Source organism: Crinia signifera, chromosome 2 (assembly GCF_055691185.1).
Source record: "Crinia signifera chromosome 2, ASM5569118v1, whole genome shotgun sequence".
In the NCBI taxonomy this organism is placed as follows: domain Eukaryota; kingdom Metazoa; phylum Chordata; class Amphibia; order Anura; family Myobatrachidae; genus Crinia; species Crinia signifera.
The window spans coordinates 263,385,066-263,403,891 of record NC_139218.1 but is presented as its reverse complement, the minus strand read 5'-3'; the positions used below and the strand labels follow the sequence as shown (position 1 = coordinate 263,403,891).

Genomic DNA, 18,826 nt, shown 5'->3' with positions numbered 1-18,826 from the left:
ATGGGCATGAAGCATGTTGAGCGCAGCGAGCCATGGGAGGGGACGTGGTACACTCATACAGTGACTATGCTGACCTACGTTGACATAAACAACTATAAAAACTCATGTCAACCTCTGCTGACCTTTTGCATATTGACCATTTAATTGTAGACCTAGACAATGTAGATCTAAAATTCCATAGCTGCTTGGCTGCCACGGACTGATCCCACATGTCACTGACAGTGATACATAATGCTAATTACATACAGTGAAGGCAATTTAAAGTCTAACTTCACAGAGGGAGTATAACCGTGGCCGCCATCAGTGATGTGCCTGTAACTCTACGCATCCAAAACGGTCTGTCTTATGTATATGACAATTCAAAGTACTATATTATGCACCTTAGACTCTCTTTACTCCAGTGTTTTGGATGCAGAATGTGATTAGTGTTACATCAGCCCCTAACCACACATGTGGAACACATCTGTTATCTGCCATAATGGTAGAGCAGACACAAATTGTGTAAACAGATTCTCGGATACCCGACCAGCTGAATTCCAGCCTTTGGCGCCACTGCCCTCAGACACATTTACTCACCTGCTGTTACAGTCATAGGCAGAAAATATAAATGCCATAGTGATGGCCGCTTTTACATGACATACACCTACTTGTGACAAAGCATTGGGTGACATATGCGGCTCTTGACACAAAGCTTTAATATTTATAGTTATAGCAACTTGGTTTTGTTATAAGTAATGAATGCTAAGTTCGGAAATATAAGAGCATACTGGTTCCCAATAAAGCTACTGGGGGGTAGACAATACGTGCCACTATTTCCGCCGGCGAAAATAGTGACATCCACCTACTTAATGCTGCCGGGATATGGTAATTGGGTCACCAGCAAGTAGGTCGACATGCAGGAAGGTCAAAATGACTTATGTGTGACATGGGATTGGTTTGACAGGGTCATTAGGTCGACATGGGAAAGGCTGACAGTCAAAAGGTCAACAAGGATTTTCTTTACTGTTTTTTGAGCCGACAGGTGGTATTTCATGCCCTACCATCTACTAGGGCGTGGCGGGAGAATAAAATAGTGTGCCCGAAGCATGGCAAGCGTAGCGAGGGGACGCGGTGCTACGTTTTCGTGTTTATGTTGACTATGCCGACATTCAGGTATAAAAAAAATAAAAACCATGTTGACCTTATGGCCCTGTTGACCTAACCCATGTCGACCTACTTGCTGGTGACCTATTGATCCATACCCATGCTGCCGTTTCCAACAGCACTGAAGGCTGTCAGATTCAGTTTTTTTTTTTTTTTTTAAAGTTCAATCTAAAATGTCAGAAACTGCTGCAAATTGTCAATTTAGCAGCCGTTCTGACACTTGACAGTTGGAACATCGAATACAGACAGTCGGATTCGGGATTGAATCAGATTGGTCTATACTGTAGACCAGGGGTGGCCAACCGGTCAGAGGTAAAGAGCCGAAAAATATCGGTAGTCAAGCTAAAGAACAGACATCATGCGCGCGCCGAAGGCGCATGCGCCAAAAAAAGGGGCGTAGTCTATTTTGACCCCTTGGGTGGGTGTGATACATATATGCCTCCAATAGTGCAGTGCCATATATACATATGCCCCCAATAGTGCCAGATACACATATGCCCCCCACGGTGCCAGGTATGCACCACACGGTGCCGGGTATGCCCCCACAGTGCCAAAAAGCTGGTATGCCCCCACAGTGCCACAAACTGCTATGCCCCCACAGTGCCACAAACTGCTATGCCCCCACAGTGCCACAAACTGCTATGCCCCCACAGTGCCACAAACTGCTATGCCCCCACAGTGCCACAAGCTGCTATGCCCCCACAGTGCCACAAGCTGCTATGCCCCCACAGTGCCACAAGCTGCTATGCCCCCACAGTGCCACAAGCTGCTATGCCCCCACAGTGCCACAAACTGCTATGCCCCCACAGTGCCACAAACTGCTATGCCCCCACAGTGCCACAAACTGCTATGCCCCCACAGTGCCACAAACTGCTATGCCCCCACAGTGCAAATTTCCCAGCAGCAGCACTCACCGTTGTTGCTGCTGCTGCCAGGCAGGGAGAGGACGGCCCAGTCACAAGGATGCACAGTAAGGGGTAGGAGAGATGCGCGATGCGCGCTCTCCTCCCCTCAGAAGGAGAAGGGATTCAGGGAACCGGCAGCAGGGGGGACTGGGACAGACGGTGGGCGGCGGGCAGCAGTGGGAGCAGGAGCCGCACTTTACAAGGGGGAGAGCCGCATGAGGCTCAAGAGCCACAGGTTGGCCACCACTGCTGTAGACGGATCAGAAAACTTAAAAGATGCTGTGAGGAAGTGTGTAATTGCCTGATGTGAACGATATGTTGGTTCGATTGGAAGACATATCTTCTAGAGCAGGCATTCCCAAACACGGTCCTCAAGGCACACCAATAGTGATATCCAGGATTCAGCACAGATGGTTTAATCAGAATCCCTCAGATACTAATTAAGTCACCTGTGCTCAAGCCTGGAGATCTACAAAACCTGCACTGTTGGTGTGCCTTGAGGACCGTGGTTAGGAATGCCTGTTCTAGAGTGTACCCAGAGTAAGTGTCATTTGTAATAGAGAAACACCTGTTGATTGAATACTTTTGCCAGCCACTGCTTAAAAGGCTCTCTGCATGAGTAGGGTCACCTGTACCAAAAGCCAAGAGAAGGCTTACACCATGCACAAAATTATGTTCATTTTCTTACCTAATCTCCATTTTGTCCACATCATCCTCTTCTATTTCAAAATGAGATTTCTTGTTGTAACTACTTGGCTTGGTCACCTGTATTGAAAAAAAAAATGTAAAAAAGCTCTCTATGAATTGTGCTTTATGAGATACGGTTATTAGGTCTACAGCAACTAGGTTGACAAGCATTAGGTCGACAGTCAAAAGGACGACATGGGGTTTTTCACTGTTTTCGAGCCGACAGGCGGTATTTCATGCCCTACCATCCACTAGGGCATGGTGGGAGAACAAAATAGTGTGCCCGAAGCATTGCAAGCGAAGCAAGGGGATGCGGTGCACTTCAAACTGTGTCCATGTAGACAGTGTTGACATTCAGGTAAAAAAACAGTGAAAAAAACCCATGTCGACCTTTTGACTGTCGACCTTGCCTATGTCAACTTAATGTCCTGTCGACTTAGACCCATGTCGACCTAGTGGTTGTAGACCAAACAATCCACACCTGTGTTTTATATAGAGGTGTACTTGACATCACAATCTTCCCATATTAGTTTGACAGCAGCTGTGGACTTTCCACCATCTAAATGCCAGTTCGTGGTCCCTGATAGCTGATTTTCAAGTATGCCATTGTTAGGTCACTATTGCTGCATCTGTGGCAATTCACACATACATTTCCACACAGAGGCATTAAGTTCTAAACACATAGGCAAACCAGTGGAGGAGTGTCTATGACTGTGAATTAAGCAAACTTTCCCTAGCAGTCATACTTCTCTCATCAATATCTCAGGACTTCACTAAACAGAAATACTGCTGCTGATAAGAGGTGGCTAGGGGGCTATATTATTAACCACTGTTATTGGGAATTATGCTTCGAAATATAATCCTTGTTAAGCAGCCATTGGAAAGTGCAATAGAACATGCATTCCCCTGTGCTTTCCCCTGATGGCAGGTCCATTTTCACCCGATAAAAATGGACGATAACTAGATACCGCGATAATGACCATCGGTCAATTAATTCTAATATCTGTCTGTTTATCAGCAGGAGCAGCTTCAGGGATAATATGATATCCCCTGAAACTTTAAAGACTCACTGTAATCCATACAAATCAGCTATTTGCTGAATCTTTACAGCAGTAAATGGCCTTCAACATATTTTTTTCAAGTGCAATGCTTTCAGATACAGATTATCTTTTCATCGCAACTGCACATGTCTACACCTAGATTTAACGTTATGGGATGAGAGCTATTTGCTGGTACATCAGCTATTACCAGAATAAGGGATGTGAGCACATGGTGTGAAACGATCACACCCAGAGTTCTACCACAATATCGTCCTTTGTTGAAAAACCACACTACAAAAACCCTATTGCAGTGTTGCAGTTCTCCTTTTACATGGGTGGTGCAGGTATCCAAAAAAAAAAAAAGCTTTTGGTATATCCGTTATATAGGTAAAGGTTAGTGCTGTCAACATGTAATTTTTTACCTCATTACTGATTTGTAGACAAATTATTTTTCACACAGTGCCTGGGAGAGAGAATAGGCTAAATATAAAGGGTAGGATGCAAATGCAGTGCTGGGGAAAAAAATTCCATTAACATGAAATATTTCGAAATTTAAAAAATGGATGCGTGACAGTTCATTAAACTGAAAATTGTATCCACACCAACTAGAAAGAAAACCGCTTTAGTACAAGGCTTGCTGTATAAAAACTACAGTACAGTAAATACATGGCGTTGATCAATGACTGTTGGTTACTATTTAGGGACAATCTTTTTTCACAGAATGTAAATGTAATCAACAGGAAGATATCGGAGTGCTACCAGTCGGGAGTGGTCCTATGATTATGGTAACACGGGGTGTCACTTATTTGTACACATAAAAATCCAGGTTTGTCCATTTCTGCAGTGGGGCCTACACACAGGGTGATTTCTAACTAGATCGTTTGGAAAATGCCCCTACATCGCTCTGTGTGTAGGAACCATAGCAAAAGCAATGGGCGGCCCAACGCTATCACCTGGCGATTAAAATCTAGCATGCTTTATAAATCTAGTAATATCGCTGGTAAAGGATAATGTTCTTACTGGAGAACACTGTCCCTGACAGATCACTCAGCAAACAGCGCTGATACATCGCTGTGTGCTGACAGATATTGCTGAATGTCCTGAGCTATCTAGCATTGCTCAGAACGCTCAGCAAATCTCCACTTGTGTAGGCCCCTTAAGTTTCTCAGCCAAGTTTTTATGTCAGACAAAATGTTTACTGCTTTAGGAAGATACATAGCTTCCATGCTCTCTGCAGTGGCTAGATAACGTGCAAGAAAAGGAAAGAACTGTCTAAATTTGTCATGTGGTTTTGTATTTTTTGTTCTAGACTGCAGGGGTGTGATATAGGGGTCCGACAGTCCGGATCCCGACTGCACGGACTCAGACAGCATGGCGAACGCAACATAGCCCCTTGCGGGCTCGCTGCGCTTGCCACGCTATTCTATTCTCCCTCTATGGGGGTCGCTGTCGGGGTTTTGACAGTTGGGATCCCGACGTTGGGTGCCTGTCGGGACCCCGTCTGGCACCCCACTGCAGCAGGTCGATTGAAAAATAAAAATACATGAGACTATATCCAAGCCAGTCATTTAAACTCTGCTAAAAGTGGAAACCCCATTGAAGATGAGAAAGTAAGAGTAATACAAAAGTCAAGCAGGCATTAAAATAGAAGGCCACAAATATTACTAGATTACTAGTAACCTGCAATGGGAAAAGCCAGGAAAACAAAACAGTAAATGAGACCAACCCGTCTGGGACAATGTGTGATCCCAGGACACACACACACACAGGAAACAGACTGTAACCCCTGCACATGGATGCTGAGTACATCTCGCAATGTTTCACATTTCAAAGAGGACAGTTGGCAGCTCACATGTATATAGGCTTCCAAACATCTGAGGATATGAGATTTCATCCCATCACCACACCCACGTAAATACCAACCTCAAAATAAAACACTTCATCAAACTGTGGGTTGTTCGTCTTCTTTCTAACTTTAGTTTTCTTTAACTCGGTCCTGAAAATAGTAAGATGAAAATTAATCAGAAATCTCTTTCAGTTTGATGAAATTTACCGGATTCAATGCTTTTCTCGTAAAATAAATGTTAATACTGATAATTTTCACTAATAAAATGGAGGTAATGCAGTATGTATGTAGGGACATAAGCACAGTGTGATTCTGGTGTGGCAGGTTTGGGTTTGGGTGGCAGAGCACTATGCAAAGCCATCCTGAAAGCTGCTCATCTGCTGGTATAACCAGCAGATGAATGGCTTTCCTGGCGATGTTGTGGGAGCACGCAGCAGCGCTCACTGCCGGGCCATACACACTGGGCGGCTTTGAGCTGAAAGCCACCCAAACCTGCTGTTTTGAGCGACTTTCAGCTCAAAGTCGCCCAGTGTGTGTGGGCCTTAACTTTCCATGCAAATTTGACTATATACCCTAGTTAAAATCGGAAGCCAAAATCGCACCATGTATATGCACCTTAACTAAAATCGTCCCAGAATCTTATAGAAGTATGTTATTGAGTATACATTAATATCAGATAATTGGTTCTCACTCGTTAATGAGCAAGACCATATAAACATAGCTTGCTGTGCGCAAAGATATTACAAATTTACATTTTATATTTTTCATAACCGCTAGGCATAATTGGTGGTCAGAAAGCAACAATTATAAGAAAAGGGAGAAATGCCACAATTCAACAAGAGATGCTAAATACAGTACTAACCGTGTTGGCCCCAGTAAAGTTACAGTAGCATAGGGATCACATTGCCCATTGACAATGGGTAGTCCACGGCACTCTAACACTCTGAAAAATTCAAAAAAAATTATATAAAGATTACAAAGTAAATTAATATACAAAAAAAACACATACTTTTTAAAATCATGTAAGCCCTTAAATTTGCCTACAGCAAAAGTAAAACAGAAAATAAAATGAACTGTTATGGTCATACAAAATTTGAAACCATTTCAGATCAAACATTTATGGGAATTGTGCACTTAAAAAGTTCCACAAAGTATATATTTAAGTCTAGTTATTCACATCACAGAACATGTTTCCTGTGGCAAGAACGCAGTTTGTGTGGGGATAGATTTTATCCTGTGTAAAATGAAACTGAATTGAACACTGATAAATATTCAAATGTATAAATGGTGTTGTTAAGACACTGCTTCTGAATAAAGCAGGAGCTCACTGCATCTTGGTTTAAAATGTGCACACCAGAGTACATCTTGTTTGTACCAAGCTCCAGAAACTGTTATTATACAGACTGCAAAGCCAATACTTACTTGGGTGGAGTTAACCATTATACAATTTCATATGACACAGACCGCTTAAGTTTCTACCACATAACCCACATCTGTTATATACACAATATACTGTTCCCTTACTCAGGACAATTGATTTACTAAAAATAAAGCCAATCTGCTCCTTCATGTCAAGTTACAGACTGGGTTTGAAAAATGGCAGTTGGGGGCCAATTAGTCGGTGATAAAGTACCAGTCACATTATCACTTCACCAGACTTCATAAATCTGTCCCTTATCAAATTCAAAATGAATGAATGTGAAAAATGTTGTTCAAATGTTTAAGTTCTATCTGTAAAAAAAAGTGCATAAATTCCAATCACAACAGCAAGAATGTCTTACAGCACTAGGGCAAGCAGTTGTGCGATAGATACCTCAGCAGCCACCATCAGGGAGGAATGCCAACCTCCAAAAGGGACACAGACAGGAATATCTGAATCGTGTGGCGCTTAATGATATAAGAAACGGATTGTAATAATTATATATATATATAAAAAGAATTCCAATCACACTTGATTTACAGTAATATAATGAAGAGAATGTAACCATTACATTATTTAAAGTAAAACCATATAATGTACATGAGTCAGGGAACTGAAAAAAAAAAAAAAAAAACAATGCAAAAGAAAATCATAAACAGGAATCATTTAAAACATATAGAGATCACATGTACAATTTGTTTTTGGATTTAGTAGTGGGAAAAGAGCCTCAGAAAAGTTCCCATCATGCTTCAAAAAGCTGACTTGACAAATATAGACATTGGGGAAGAAGAACAAAGGCTTCTGTGACAGGATGGAAACTAGTGATGCCATCTTCTGACCAATACAAAGTGCTCTTTATGAGCCTTTAAAGATTCCCCCCCCTTACCCATGCAAAACTTGTGTACCATTAGTATTCCGCAGGAGATTTCTGTGAAAAGCTATTAGTACATTGCAACAATTCATAAAATTGTGCAGAACCTCAGTTTTCTACATAATTTTATAGAAAAAAAAAAAAAAAACACTTGACAAATAGGCTCCCAAATCACATTTGCACAATGGATCTAACTATATAAGAATGTTGTGTTATAAGAGACGAATCATTGTCAACTACAAAAATAAAATGATTCTCTCAAACACTTAATTTTTACAGTGTAAAGGCCCCCATACACCATAGCGACATTGGACCCCAACGTCCAATCTCGACGGATCGTGTGCATATTCTTGTTACGATTTGTGGTTCCACAGGTCGCGAGGTCGGCTCTCAGATCAGACAAGCTGCACGTCTGATCCGTTGGGTCTGATTGCCATCATAAGCAGATTGTATGTGCTTTTTAAGCCCATACGATCGCTCGTTGGACTGATCAGCGACCTGATTATGATCAGGTCATTTGCAGGACGTCCTGATGTTTGTGCAGCTTAAGAAACAACGTAATAAATGTTTTTTTGTCAGTTGTAGCCCATCCACTTTTGCAGAGGACACAGCCCAGTAATAATTAGATAACAACCTGTAGGCCACATACTCACAGCACATATCCTATTTCATTGTGCACAGCTTTTCAGGATGGAGTTTTCCTGGACTAGGGTTTAACACATTCATCCCCAAAGAACAGTGCACATCTGAAAGGGAATATTTGTGGTAGCCACATAATGCAATTATACAGGTTATTGTGGCTGTATAACATCTGTCAGATAAAGCTGAAAATATAAAAGTGTATGCAGCTTTGCAGTGGAAGCTTGGAGATTAGGTTACCTTTAAGTGCTACTGCACGCAGCCAATCCAGTGGTATGCGGTAAACCACCCTGTTCATCTGCACTGTGGCCCGAAGAGGCGCAGTGTCCAACCCTTGTCGCCAGCAGGGTTGGATTGCAGGGTCTATCAACCCAGGTTATTTTTCCTGGCTCCTTTCAGACTGGGCTGCAACACAGGTCCACCAGACCCCTGAGCAACGACGATGCATGGTCCCGCACGTCACCATCGCCTGACTAGATCTGGACTACACGTAGTTCAGTACTAGATAGATGTCCAGTGTTCTAACCACAGATCAATCAGCACACATCGTTGGCTCATAGCATGTGTGTTAGTGATGTGTGCTGAGCGATCTGTAAATATGTGCTTATAACAAAGCATTACATAACTCAGATGCATCTGAGCTAAACAGTGCAAAATGGGTTGTTTTTGTTGAGTAAAACATTCATATAAATACAGGCATCCCATTAAGGATGGAAAGTCTTCTAACACCAGAGGCTCACCAGGGAAACCCTTGTACCTGACACAAAGCCAACAAATGTAACCACGTAACACGTTCCAAGAACTATCAAGGGTTTTTCATAAACAAAGGTGGAATAAACAAAGGTGATAGGGAAATCAGGATACCGACGACCGTAATCATGAAGTAGGTACCATCAATCTGCAGAATTTGTCAAACAATAGGGAAATGCAATCCACACTCTCACCAACACACACTCTGGGGTCAAGCCCCCCTGAATAACAGCATCATACCTGCAATGATTGTGTAACCCTCTTTACAAACAGCCCAATCCTACCATAGCAGCAGAATGGAATGACTCAAAGTAGCTTCAGTGCTAAGTCATAGCAGCACCAATAAATCAAATATTTAGTGTGGTATTTACAACTACATTCTCCTATCTCTCACACTGCACATCACACATGCACAACACAAATAATATATTTAAATGCACCACTGAAATTCTACTGCTGTGTATATGGTCGGTGAACCCTGAACACTTTACTGAGCAACTGTAAGGCCCCAAAATAAAACATTCCCCACACAAGCACAATCCACTGTACTGAAGCCCCTCATCTTATCAGACAGGTAGCCTGATAATGAAAGTGTTTCCAGTAGTAGCATTACATAAAGTCACAGTAACTGGTGATCTAGTCAACCCATGTATAAGCTACAGAATGAGAAGTTGTAATGGCATTTAGTTAATTATGTCTCCAGGTGATTCTAATGCCAATCACCATCCGATACAGGACCAGAACACTTCTCTCCTTGCTGGACGTCCTCTCTTTACTCACTTGCAATTCCGTTTATCTGCAGTCTTCGTCTTGGATAGGGAACTCTCTTGAAACACAGAGCCTGTAATCTAGTTCCTGGATATTTCTCCAGATAACGCTGCATCTGTTTCTCTTGTGGCCCCTATGTTGCACAACTGCAGTGGCCAAGCACTCTATTCTAGCTGTAACCGGATGACTATAATCTTCTAGGAGGTGAAATTTTGCGTAGAGATTACTCCTCCTCCAACCGCCACCAACAGGCCCTACACTATCATCTGGAAGATTGTTCCCACAAGCTGCAACTGCCGACACCTGGAATTACTACTGTATCTGAGAGCATGCACCTGCAACACCAAATGTATGGTTCCAGCCTTGGTAATGCACAGGGAGCTTTCGTTAGGGGTCACAGTGCTTAGCAGCATGACAGGGAAGGGTTAGGTGCTTGGCTTAACTAGTAGTTACAGGATACAAGCAGAAGCAAGGTGTTTCTTTAAATGACATGATAATTATTAGCTCCAGTAAAATATCTTTAAATAGCAATTCCTTAGCTGAAGATCCTTTAGAATATCACAGAATACAAAATAATTCATTAGTACAAATGACACACACCTCCAGCACATCTAAGGGATAAAGAGACCCTTTATATATACGATTCTGGTGCACATGTTGGCAGGGGTTAAACCACTCTTCACACTAATTAAGTCTAGTTCACAAATCTCACAGGATCAGTCAATTAAATTAATCTCTGGATGTGGAAAAGGAATGATAATCCACATGTCCTATAGTCATTAATATATGACTTCCTACGTCAGAAATGTATGTCAAATATGCACCAAAATGTGTACAAGTGTGCACGGCACGGCACCACACCTAAACTTGTATTCCTGCTACACTGGACATAAGTATTCTAGACTTGCTAATGCCCCTTTCCCACTGCAGGCTTTACACGGTAAAATGCCGTTTTTTTAGCCTTTTTAAACGGCTAGAGCTGCAGTGGGAAAGCTCCAGGTTGCTTTACACGGGTAACAAATACCGGTATTTGTTAACCGGGTAAAAAGCAGTGTTTTTACCGTGTAAGAGACTTTTTTTGGCAATGGGAAAGGGTTTTAAACGGTATTTAGAAATAGTAATAAAGGTTAAGAACATGATTGGTGCATGTGATGTTTTTAATGACAGGCAAAAGGTTTACTAGAGAGTTTAAACGTGTTGCTTTGTGGTTTACACGGGTAAGTGTGAATGGGACAAAAACTGCTTTTAAACGTTATTTTAACGTTTAAAAGCTGCAGTGGGAAAGGGTCTTTGTGGCTATTACCTGGGTAAAGACACGTTTAAAAAAAACGTGTCTTTACCCGGGTAGGCAGTGGGAAAGCAGCATAAGTCACCTATTAAGTATAAGTAGCATACACTAATACACCCTGTAGGTAACATTGGGCCTAAAAAAGCAAAACTCCAGTCATTCGCATGATGGGGCAGCCTAACATAGAGCAATGCAATTGCGATCGCATTGCAGAATCCAGCAATAGGGTAGCCCCTTGCCTTCGCAGTCTGGTTAGGAGAGCAGGTGCACTGTTGCTATATTTAAGGTTGCAGCAGCTGCATGACCAGCGTTGTCCGGACCATGCCCCATAAACGCCATGATGCTGCCCATCAAACTGCATTCACATGGGTCCGGGATACAATCGCACTTTGATCTTCATGCATGTGCACTGTGGCGGCTGCGTTTGCACAGAAGTACCAGAATTGCCTGATCGTGATTTTTGCATTCTGCGGCCTGTATTGAATCTGGGCCTATTAGGCGCAAGGTACAGTCATTTCCACTTTCTGTAGCGCTGACCACCTTAGCATAATATATCAGGTCCTTGGCCACATTCCTTTATCTCTTCGCCATCTCTCAGGCACCTACAGTCACAGTTGGGCACCACTATTTAGGCTTACATCTTCACTGCCAGTAGCGGCTGGAGTTGTTATATACATAAAAAAAACAACAACCCACAAACACAACCTGGCACTATGTAGTAAACCAATAACTTGTATTGCAGAGTAGGTGAACTGAATAATTTGTACAACAACAAAGGCCAGACTAAACATATCAGTAAGTGGCAAAGTCAATTAGGCCCATGGTTTTCCTGGACTATTTGCTCTGTCCTAGGCAATTCCATTAAACCTCACAAAGTGCACCTAACATGCATTTTCTTTATTTACAGCATCAGAAGCTGTGAGTAAAATCCAGCAATAAATGCACCAGAATCTATGGGTTCCCTGGGTTAAGCCCCAGAGGATGCATCCAGCACAACTCCAGAGGACGCAAGAAAAAATGTTCATTAAGTGCGTTCATTCAAATGCAAGCTAATAAACCAGGAGTTTGTGTAGAATCTTGGTGTTATAGCTCGGGACAAATGCAGAAAAATAATGCTCCAGGCATTACATTTTGTTTAGAAATATAAAAACAGGAAACCAATTGTATATTTGTCTTCAGATGAAACATAGCAATACACAATGATATATATATGAGCAACCGTAGTGAGCTATGGCAACAAATTATTCATATCTGTTCACACTTTGTCATATCTTGTTGAGTGACTTCGTGTCAAAGATATTAGGCTAGAGCAGTCATTAAAGCCCCTCAGGGGAAATTAGTGGCTTTTTAGGATTTGGATGCTAAACTGTTGGAAGAATTACTAATTTTGAATCAACAGAGCAGGAAGCAGCAGGTACCATACATCAGCCTGGCAAACTGTGCATGACTCACCAGTCTCTTCAAGTACTGTCGGTGATTCACACATAAATGAATACAAATACAAGTCAGAACAAAAACGGTGGAAATGGAAACTGAGGCTTGATGTACAGTATTTAGGGTATGTTTAAGTTAATTACAGTTTTATGTAGAGCAACACAAAACCGTTACCTCAGTCAACATAGAATGTATTTAAGACTTTGAAATTACTGTATTGGGCTACAATCCCAGGATACCAGGGTTAATTGTGGGATTGGGAATATGGAAATTGAAATTTGAAGTAAAGTTGGCCAAACACCTAAATATATATTGGCTGATATGGCTGGCTGAAATGAAAATCTGGTAATGTGTAATACAGCCTACACACATGCCGATATTAAGGCATTTTCTAAGCGATTTTGCTTAGTTTGGCAAAGTCGCTTAGAAAATGCCCTCACCTCGGTGTGTATGTAGGGACTATATCGGCAGCAATGCGCGTCCCCGCGCGTCTTTATCGCTGGCCGAGATTGATGGACAGTGTCCATCAATCTCGGCATCGGCAGGGTTCTCCCACCGGAGAACACTGGCGCTGTCTGCTCGCTTAGCACACAGAGCTGACAGCTCGCTCTGTGTGGGCTGTCAGCTCTATGTGCTATGCAATAGCGGCGCAGCACAGCCCGACCTAGCATAGCTATGTGTGTAGGGCCCATTAGAGTAAAAGACAATTGACAATATACAAAAAAAAAAAGAAGACAAAATTGTAAATCAGAAAAATTGGTTAAATCCACTGGATTTAACCAATTTGTCTGAATTACCACTTTTGTCAATTTTCTAGCATTTCAGAACAAATGGTCAATTGGCATTTATCACATTCTGTCGGTACTTTATATTTTATTAATGATTGGCATAACTAGGATACCAGATATTGGTCTTATTTTTTTATGTCAAATTGCTTCTATCAAGAACCAGACAACACAATGGACTGGTTCATCTGAATTTGGGCATATGAAAATTCTGGAATTTAATTTCCTATATGTAGGTTAACTTATATACAGAATGAAAAAAAACCAGAGAAGTTGAACCCAGGTCGCCCTGTGTATAATGTATCACCCATAAAATTGAAGGTTATCATCTATATATAGGTCTAGTGTCCTTTTGTCTCAGAAACACTGCCATCTGTTAGCAGTGAGTGAAACTACATTTCTTTCTCTCACACATGCACAAATAGAGGCAGTCACAATGTAGCAGACTACCTTTTGAAGCATTTGCTTTGCGTGGGCTTACTATTAGTATTGTACAGTATGTATGAATAACGCCTCATTTACAAAAGGCTCGTCATCAGTGCTTCTGTCCAGTGTTTTGTCTGTTTATAGCCAACATAACTATAGATGAAATGGGGCTATGGGTCAAGTATTCCACTCATCTCTTGGTGCCTTGTTATTCGGTTGTCTTTTTATTACCCTCACAGCTAAGAGCTGATTGCAGAGGAGACACCCTACAGCTCACACAATAACATGTTTAACATGGAGTCATTTCCTTGTTCTGGGTGCTTGGGCAAATACAATCTTTAGCCTTTGCAACTATTAAATAAAGTATATGAAAACAATGCTTCTAATTACTACATTACTCACATGTCTAACAAGCAGTAATAAGACAATTAACAGCTACCTTGGAAACAACATCATACGTTTTACAATTATTCTATATAAAAATGAATTACAATGGTTTCAGGTCACTACCATTCCTATGGGAATTGACACCTCACACACCTTATGCCCATGTTTATAAGAATATTGTAGGCTAATAACCACTTATTATATATTTAGTGAACAACCATATAGTGAGGGTGAAGTGTTTTTTGTAATAGTGCAGTATAATCACTTGCACTTCTTTATGCAAGCATGTGATGTTCTGTGCCATTAGTACAGTAATTCCTACTGTATGTGTTCTAAAAATCCATTCTTACCTTGCTGCAAGCTTATGACAAATGACACCCGTGTCTGTAATGACCTCACTCAGCCTGAGCTCCAGGTGAACCTTTCCCTAAAATAAAGCAAATAAAGAGTTACATGCAAGAAATCTCAACCCAATTTCTAAAAACTCAAGCAAGATATTTACCATACTAGCCCCACACCTCCCACTGTGGATCAAATGACTCTACTAAACATATTACATACCTGTCATTTCTCAAGAACAATTTAGAAAAAAAAAATTGCCAGAAAAAAACACCCCCTAGGATCAATTGGGTATCCGAATGATAGGTAGACGGTCAATAGATTGACACCATAAGGTCGACATGCACTACGTTGACATTGACATAAGGTTGACATGAGCAAATTGTCAACATGCAACTGTCTTTTTATTTTGTTCGACATTTTCATGCTTTACAATCCATATGGACTACAATTGGGACCGGTAACATGTGCAAAAAGCACTAGCCGAGCGATGCACCATGTCTGAAGCATGGGAAGCGAAGCAAGCCATGCGCGGGTATGCACTACACTGATTGGAGGTCAGGTCGGCAAGTCTTGACATACATACTAAAAATACGAAAAACTCCTGTTGACCTTACAAAAATTGAGGCCTAGGAGTAGGTGGAGCATGCCTGTTCTGGCACACCACATGTCGGTTGGTACAGGTTACTGCACATCTGCACGATTGAGCAATGGCACACCATCCAAAATGGATGCTTCCATCAGGTACAAAGTGCACTGCTCCTGGATTTCCCTCTTTAACAAATATAGCAACCATTTTTCAGTTACCCTTAAATCTTCCAATAAAGTATCACACAGCACAGATGTATGGCAATGCACATACATAATAAAATAAGTCAAGTACAGGGGAATTCTCACGAGAGGTCGGTAGTTCTCGCGAGATTCCTCTTAATCAACAGCAACCGGAGACTGTCAGTCCTAGTCAGTGGCAGCCACCAGAGCGTGGGACGGCTGCAGCAGGACAATTTGTAAGAGAATTTTTTATATATGGCCCCCGAAGGATTTTTTTTCCCCATACAAACGGCCCTTGGCACAAAAAAGTTTCCCCACCCCTGATCTAATGGAAAACACAAACAACTCATCACCACACTTGATTAAAAAACTATAAAATAAATGCACAATACCCATGTTTACAAAATACGGTACTTGTGTATTATCACGGCGCCCATCGCATCGCAGACCATTAGGCATGCGATGGTATGCGATGCGATGTTCCGCGATGTCCCCCGATGTCATACAATGTTAAAATTGTATGGCATTGTATATGCACCCCAATGGGTGCTTACAATGTTAAATGGACCCCCACGCCACCACCACTATGAACGTGAACCGGAAGCGTGGCGAGCGAGCCCACGAGGGGCGGCGGTACGCGTCCACTGACCTTTTCATACCCCCAACTATCCACGTCGGCGTGGAGTTCATTTTATATAGTGTTGCGAGCGCAGCGAGCTCGAAGCGTGACGAGCCCCGCGAGGGCATGCGGAATACATGTAAATACGCGTTCCCTCGCAGGGCACGCTGTGCTCGCCACACTATATAAAATCAACTCCGCACCGACGTGGATAGTGGGGGTATGAAAAGGTTGGAGGACGCGCACTGCCGCCCCTCGCCACGCTTCGGGTTCATGTTCATACTAGGAGTGGCGTGGGGGTGCATTTAACATTGTAAGCACCCATTAGGGTGCTTAAAAACACCCATTAGTGTGCTTATACAATTTAAAATCGTATAGGGTGCTTAAATCGCATCGCTGTGCATCGGGTGTATGGCATGCGATGCGATGAAAAATCGTGCTCTGCTATGCGATGGGCGCCGTGATAATACACAAGTACCCAAAATACATAATGATCTGCCCTCTAAAAATTCCACAACAAAATCAAAATACTACCGAACCAAAACTTTTATTCAAAAGTTATTGTTATATGCAACATACAGAACTCTTGTAAGCCAAGTCGCGAGGCAAACAAAAAGTTCAGTAAGCAAAGCAATTCAGTCATCCCTAATTTTATATGGGAATCCACTCAAACAATATGTGGTCTGTGAAATGGCTTTTTTTTATTTATTTATTTAAAAGTGGGTGGAGACCATACTCTCTCCCTGCTGGACACATTACAGCCCATTACATCATTACTGTTTATTAACGAACATTTTCCATAGCTTTGAGAAGAGATGTAAGACTCGGGCTATGTATCATGGCAAAGGTTGCAATTTACAGGGAAATATTAGGGTGTCTAATAGTACAGCTGATGGTGTTAATCTTTTTCTTGGGTTGATGTTCCAGTTGGTGTATACCACACACAAATATTAAAAGAATATTCAATTTATTAAGAAAGGCATGGAAGTAAATCTTGTAAATATTCTCAGCAAAATACAATTGAAACAAAATAAGAACATAGAATTCCAATGTCAATTTAAATTAACAGTGCACACAAAACAATTATATACCAAAATACGACATTACTAATAACATGCATGTAGCTTTCTACTAATAATCTCTTCTCCAACGACACTGAGGAGTGTGTACACATTTAGCTTAGTAAATATAAGAGCTCTCTGACACTTCGTTGCCCGGGTATTCACTGATACACTGCGGTAATACAGTCTGACTTGTACAATAGTGTGGACTTCTGGTAAGAATGGGGTTCTCTAAAATACTTGGATGCTCTCAATCATACTTTGTAACAGAATATGTAACTGCAGGGTAAATTTGTCACTCTCTTTCAAGACTTCATTTATGTAGTTCAGTGTAAATTGCTACAGTAGCTCAGTCTTACCAGTCTGTTGCAGATACTGTATCACTGTTCTATATCCCTGGCTGTCGCAATCTGGCTGTGACTGCTGCTCACGGGGACTGTATTTATACAGATGGAGCCGGACTTATCTATCCTGGGGATGGCGATGGCGACGCCAGCCGCCATCCCCTGCCCCGCGCCATCTGTATGCAGGAAGGGGACGTGCGCGCGCGTCCCCTTCCGACGGTGCTGCCGGCGGTCGCCCGGTGTCTACACCGGGTCCCCGCACCCCCCACAGCGGGAGGCGGACAGGATTGCGTCCGCCTCGCCGCCCGGATACTGAGACGCGTGTGCGTGGGGGACGCACGCGCGTTTCAGTCAGATGGAGTGCCGTGTTGCTGGCGGATCGCCAGCAACAATAAGACCCGCTCCATCTGTAGTGTGTGTGTGTGGCAGCTTCAATGGGGTTCCACAGAGATAGCAGTTATACATGTTTGATTCATGTCATTAACAAATATATAAACAGATGTGTAATTTGCAGAAGCGGTGGACACTGCACCTCCCACAATTACATGAAAATGTGTGCACGTTAGGTGCGCTCACAATACATTAACTAGCATTAAGTGCAGAAATGCACTTATCGCTAGTTTATACATCTGCCCCATGGGAACATATAACATGAAGTTCACTTTAAAGAAAATAATATTTTTTTTTAAACAAAACATTAATAAAATAAATGGAGGATTTTCTTGTGTATACCTTTCAGACCCTAGCCAAGGAAAAGGGTATGCAGTCAGTGGATAGACAATACAGGAAAAAAGAGAACAATACTGATGCACACTCTAGGTGCTAAGAGCACTGATAGTAAAAATAATTTGGTACTTGTGGATTATCACGGCTCCCATCGCATGCCAAATATAGTGGCATGCGATGCGATGCGATGTTTGCAGATTTTTGCAGTTTTTGTCAAAATCGCATGCAATCGCATCGCATGCAATCGCATCGCATGCGATTTTTCACTGAAAAGCATCCAAATGCATTGGAATTAGTATGAAACATGTTCAATGGCCCCCAAATGGCATTTTTGAGGCTGTACCACCCCCACTATCAACGCGAACCCGAAGCGTGGCGGTACGCGTCCTACGACCTTTTCATACCCCCACTATCCACATTGACGTGGAGTTGAGAATAGAAAGTGTGGCGAGCGCAGCGAGGGGACGCGGACACCTGTGAAGCCCGCGAGGGGACGCGGATACCGGTGAAGGTATCCGCGTCCGCTCGCCACGCTTCGGGCTCGGTGGCTCGCTGCGCTCGCCACACTTTCTATTCT

The 18,826-nt window shown here is 42.3% G+C and overlaps 1 protein-coding gene across 2 annotated transcripts in view; it reads right to left on the bottom strand.

Annotated features, from left to right (window-relative positions):
* RASA3 (RAS p21 protein activator 3) overlaps window positions 1-18,826 on the bottom strand; it is a 213,195-nt gene that overhangs the window by 55,755 nt on the left and 138,614 nt on the right. For both annotated transcript variants that reach the window (XM_083168496.1, XM_083168497.1), the window contains exons 5-8: window positions 14,740-14,816; window positions 6,484-6,564; window positions 5,699-5,771; window positions 2,737-2,813 (exon numbers count right to left, since the gene is read on the bottom strand). In XM_083168496.1, coding sequence (XP_083024622.1) covers window positions 2,737-2,813; window positions 5,699-5,771; window positions 6,484-6,564; window positions 14,740-14,816 — 308 coding nt within the window. The remainder of the gene's footprint in view (window positions 1-2,736; window positions 2,814-5,698; window positions 5,772-6,483; window positions 6,565-14,739; window positions 14,817-18,826) is intronic.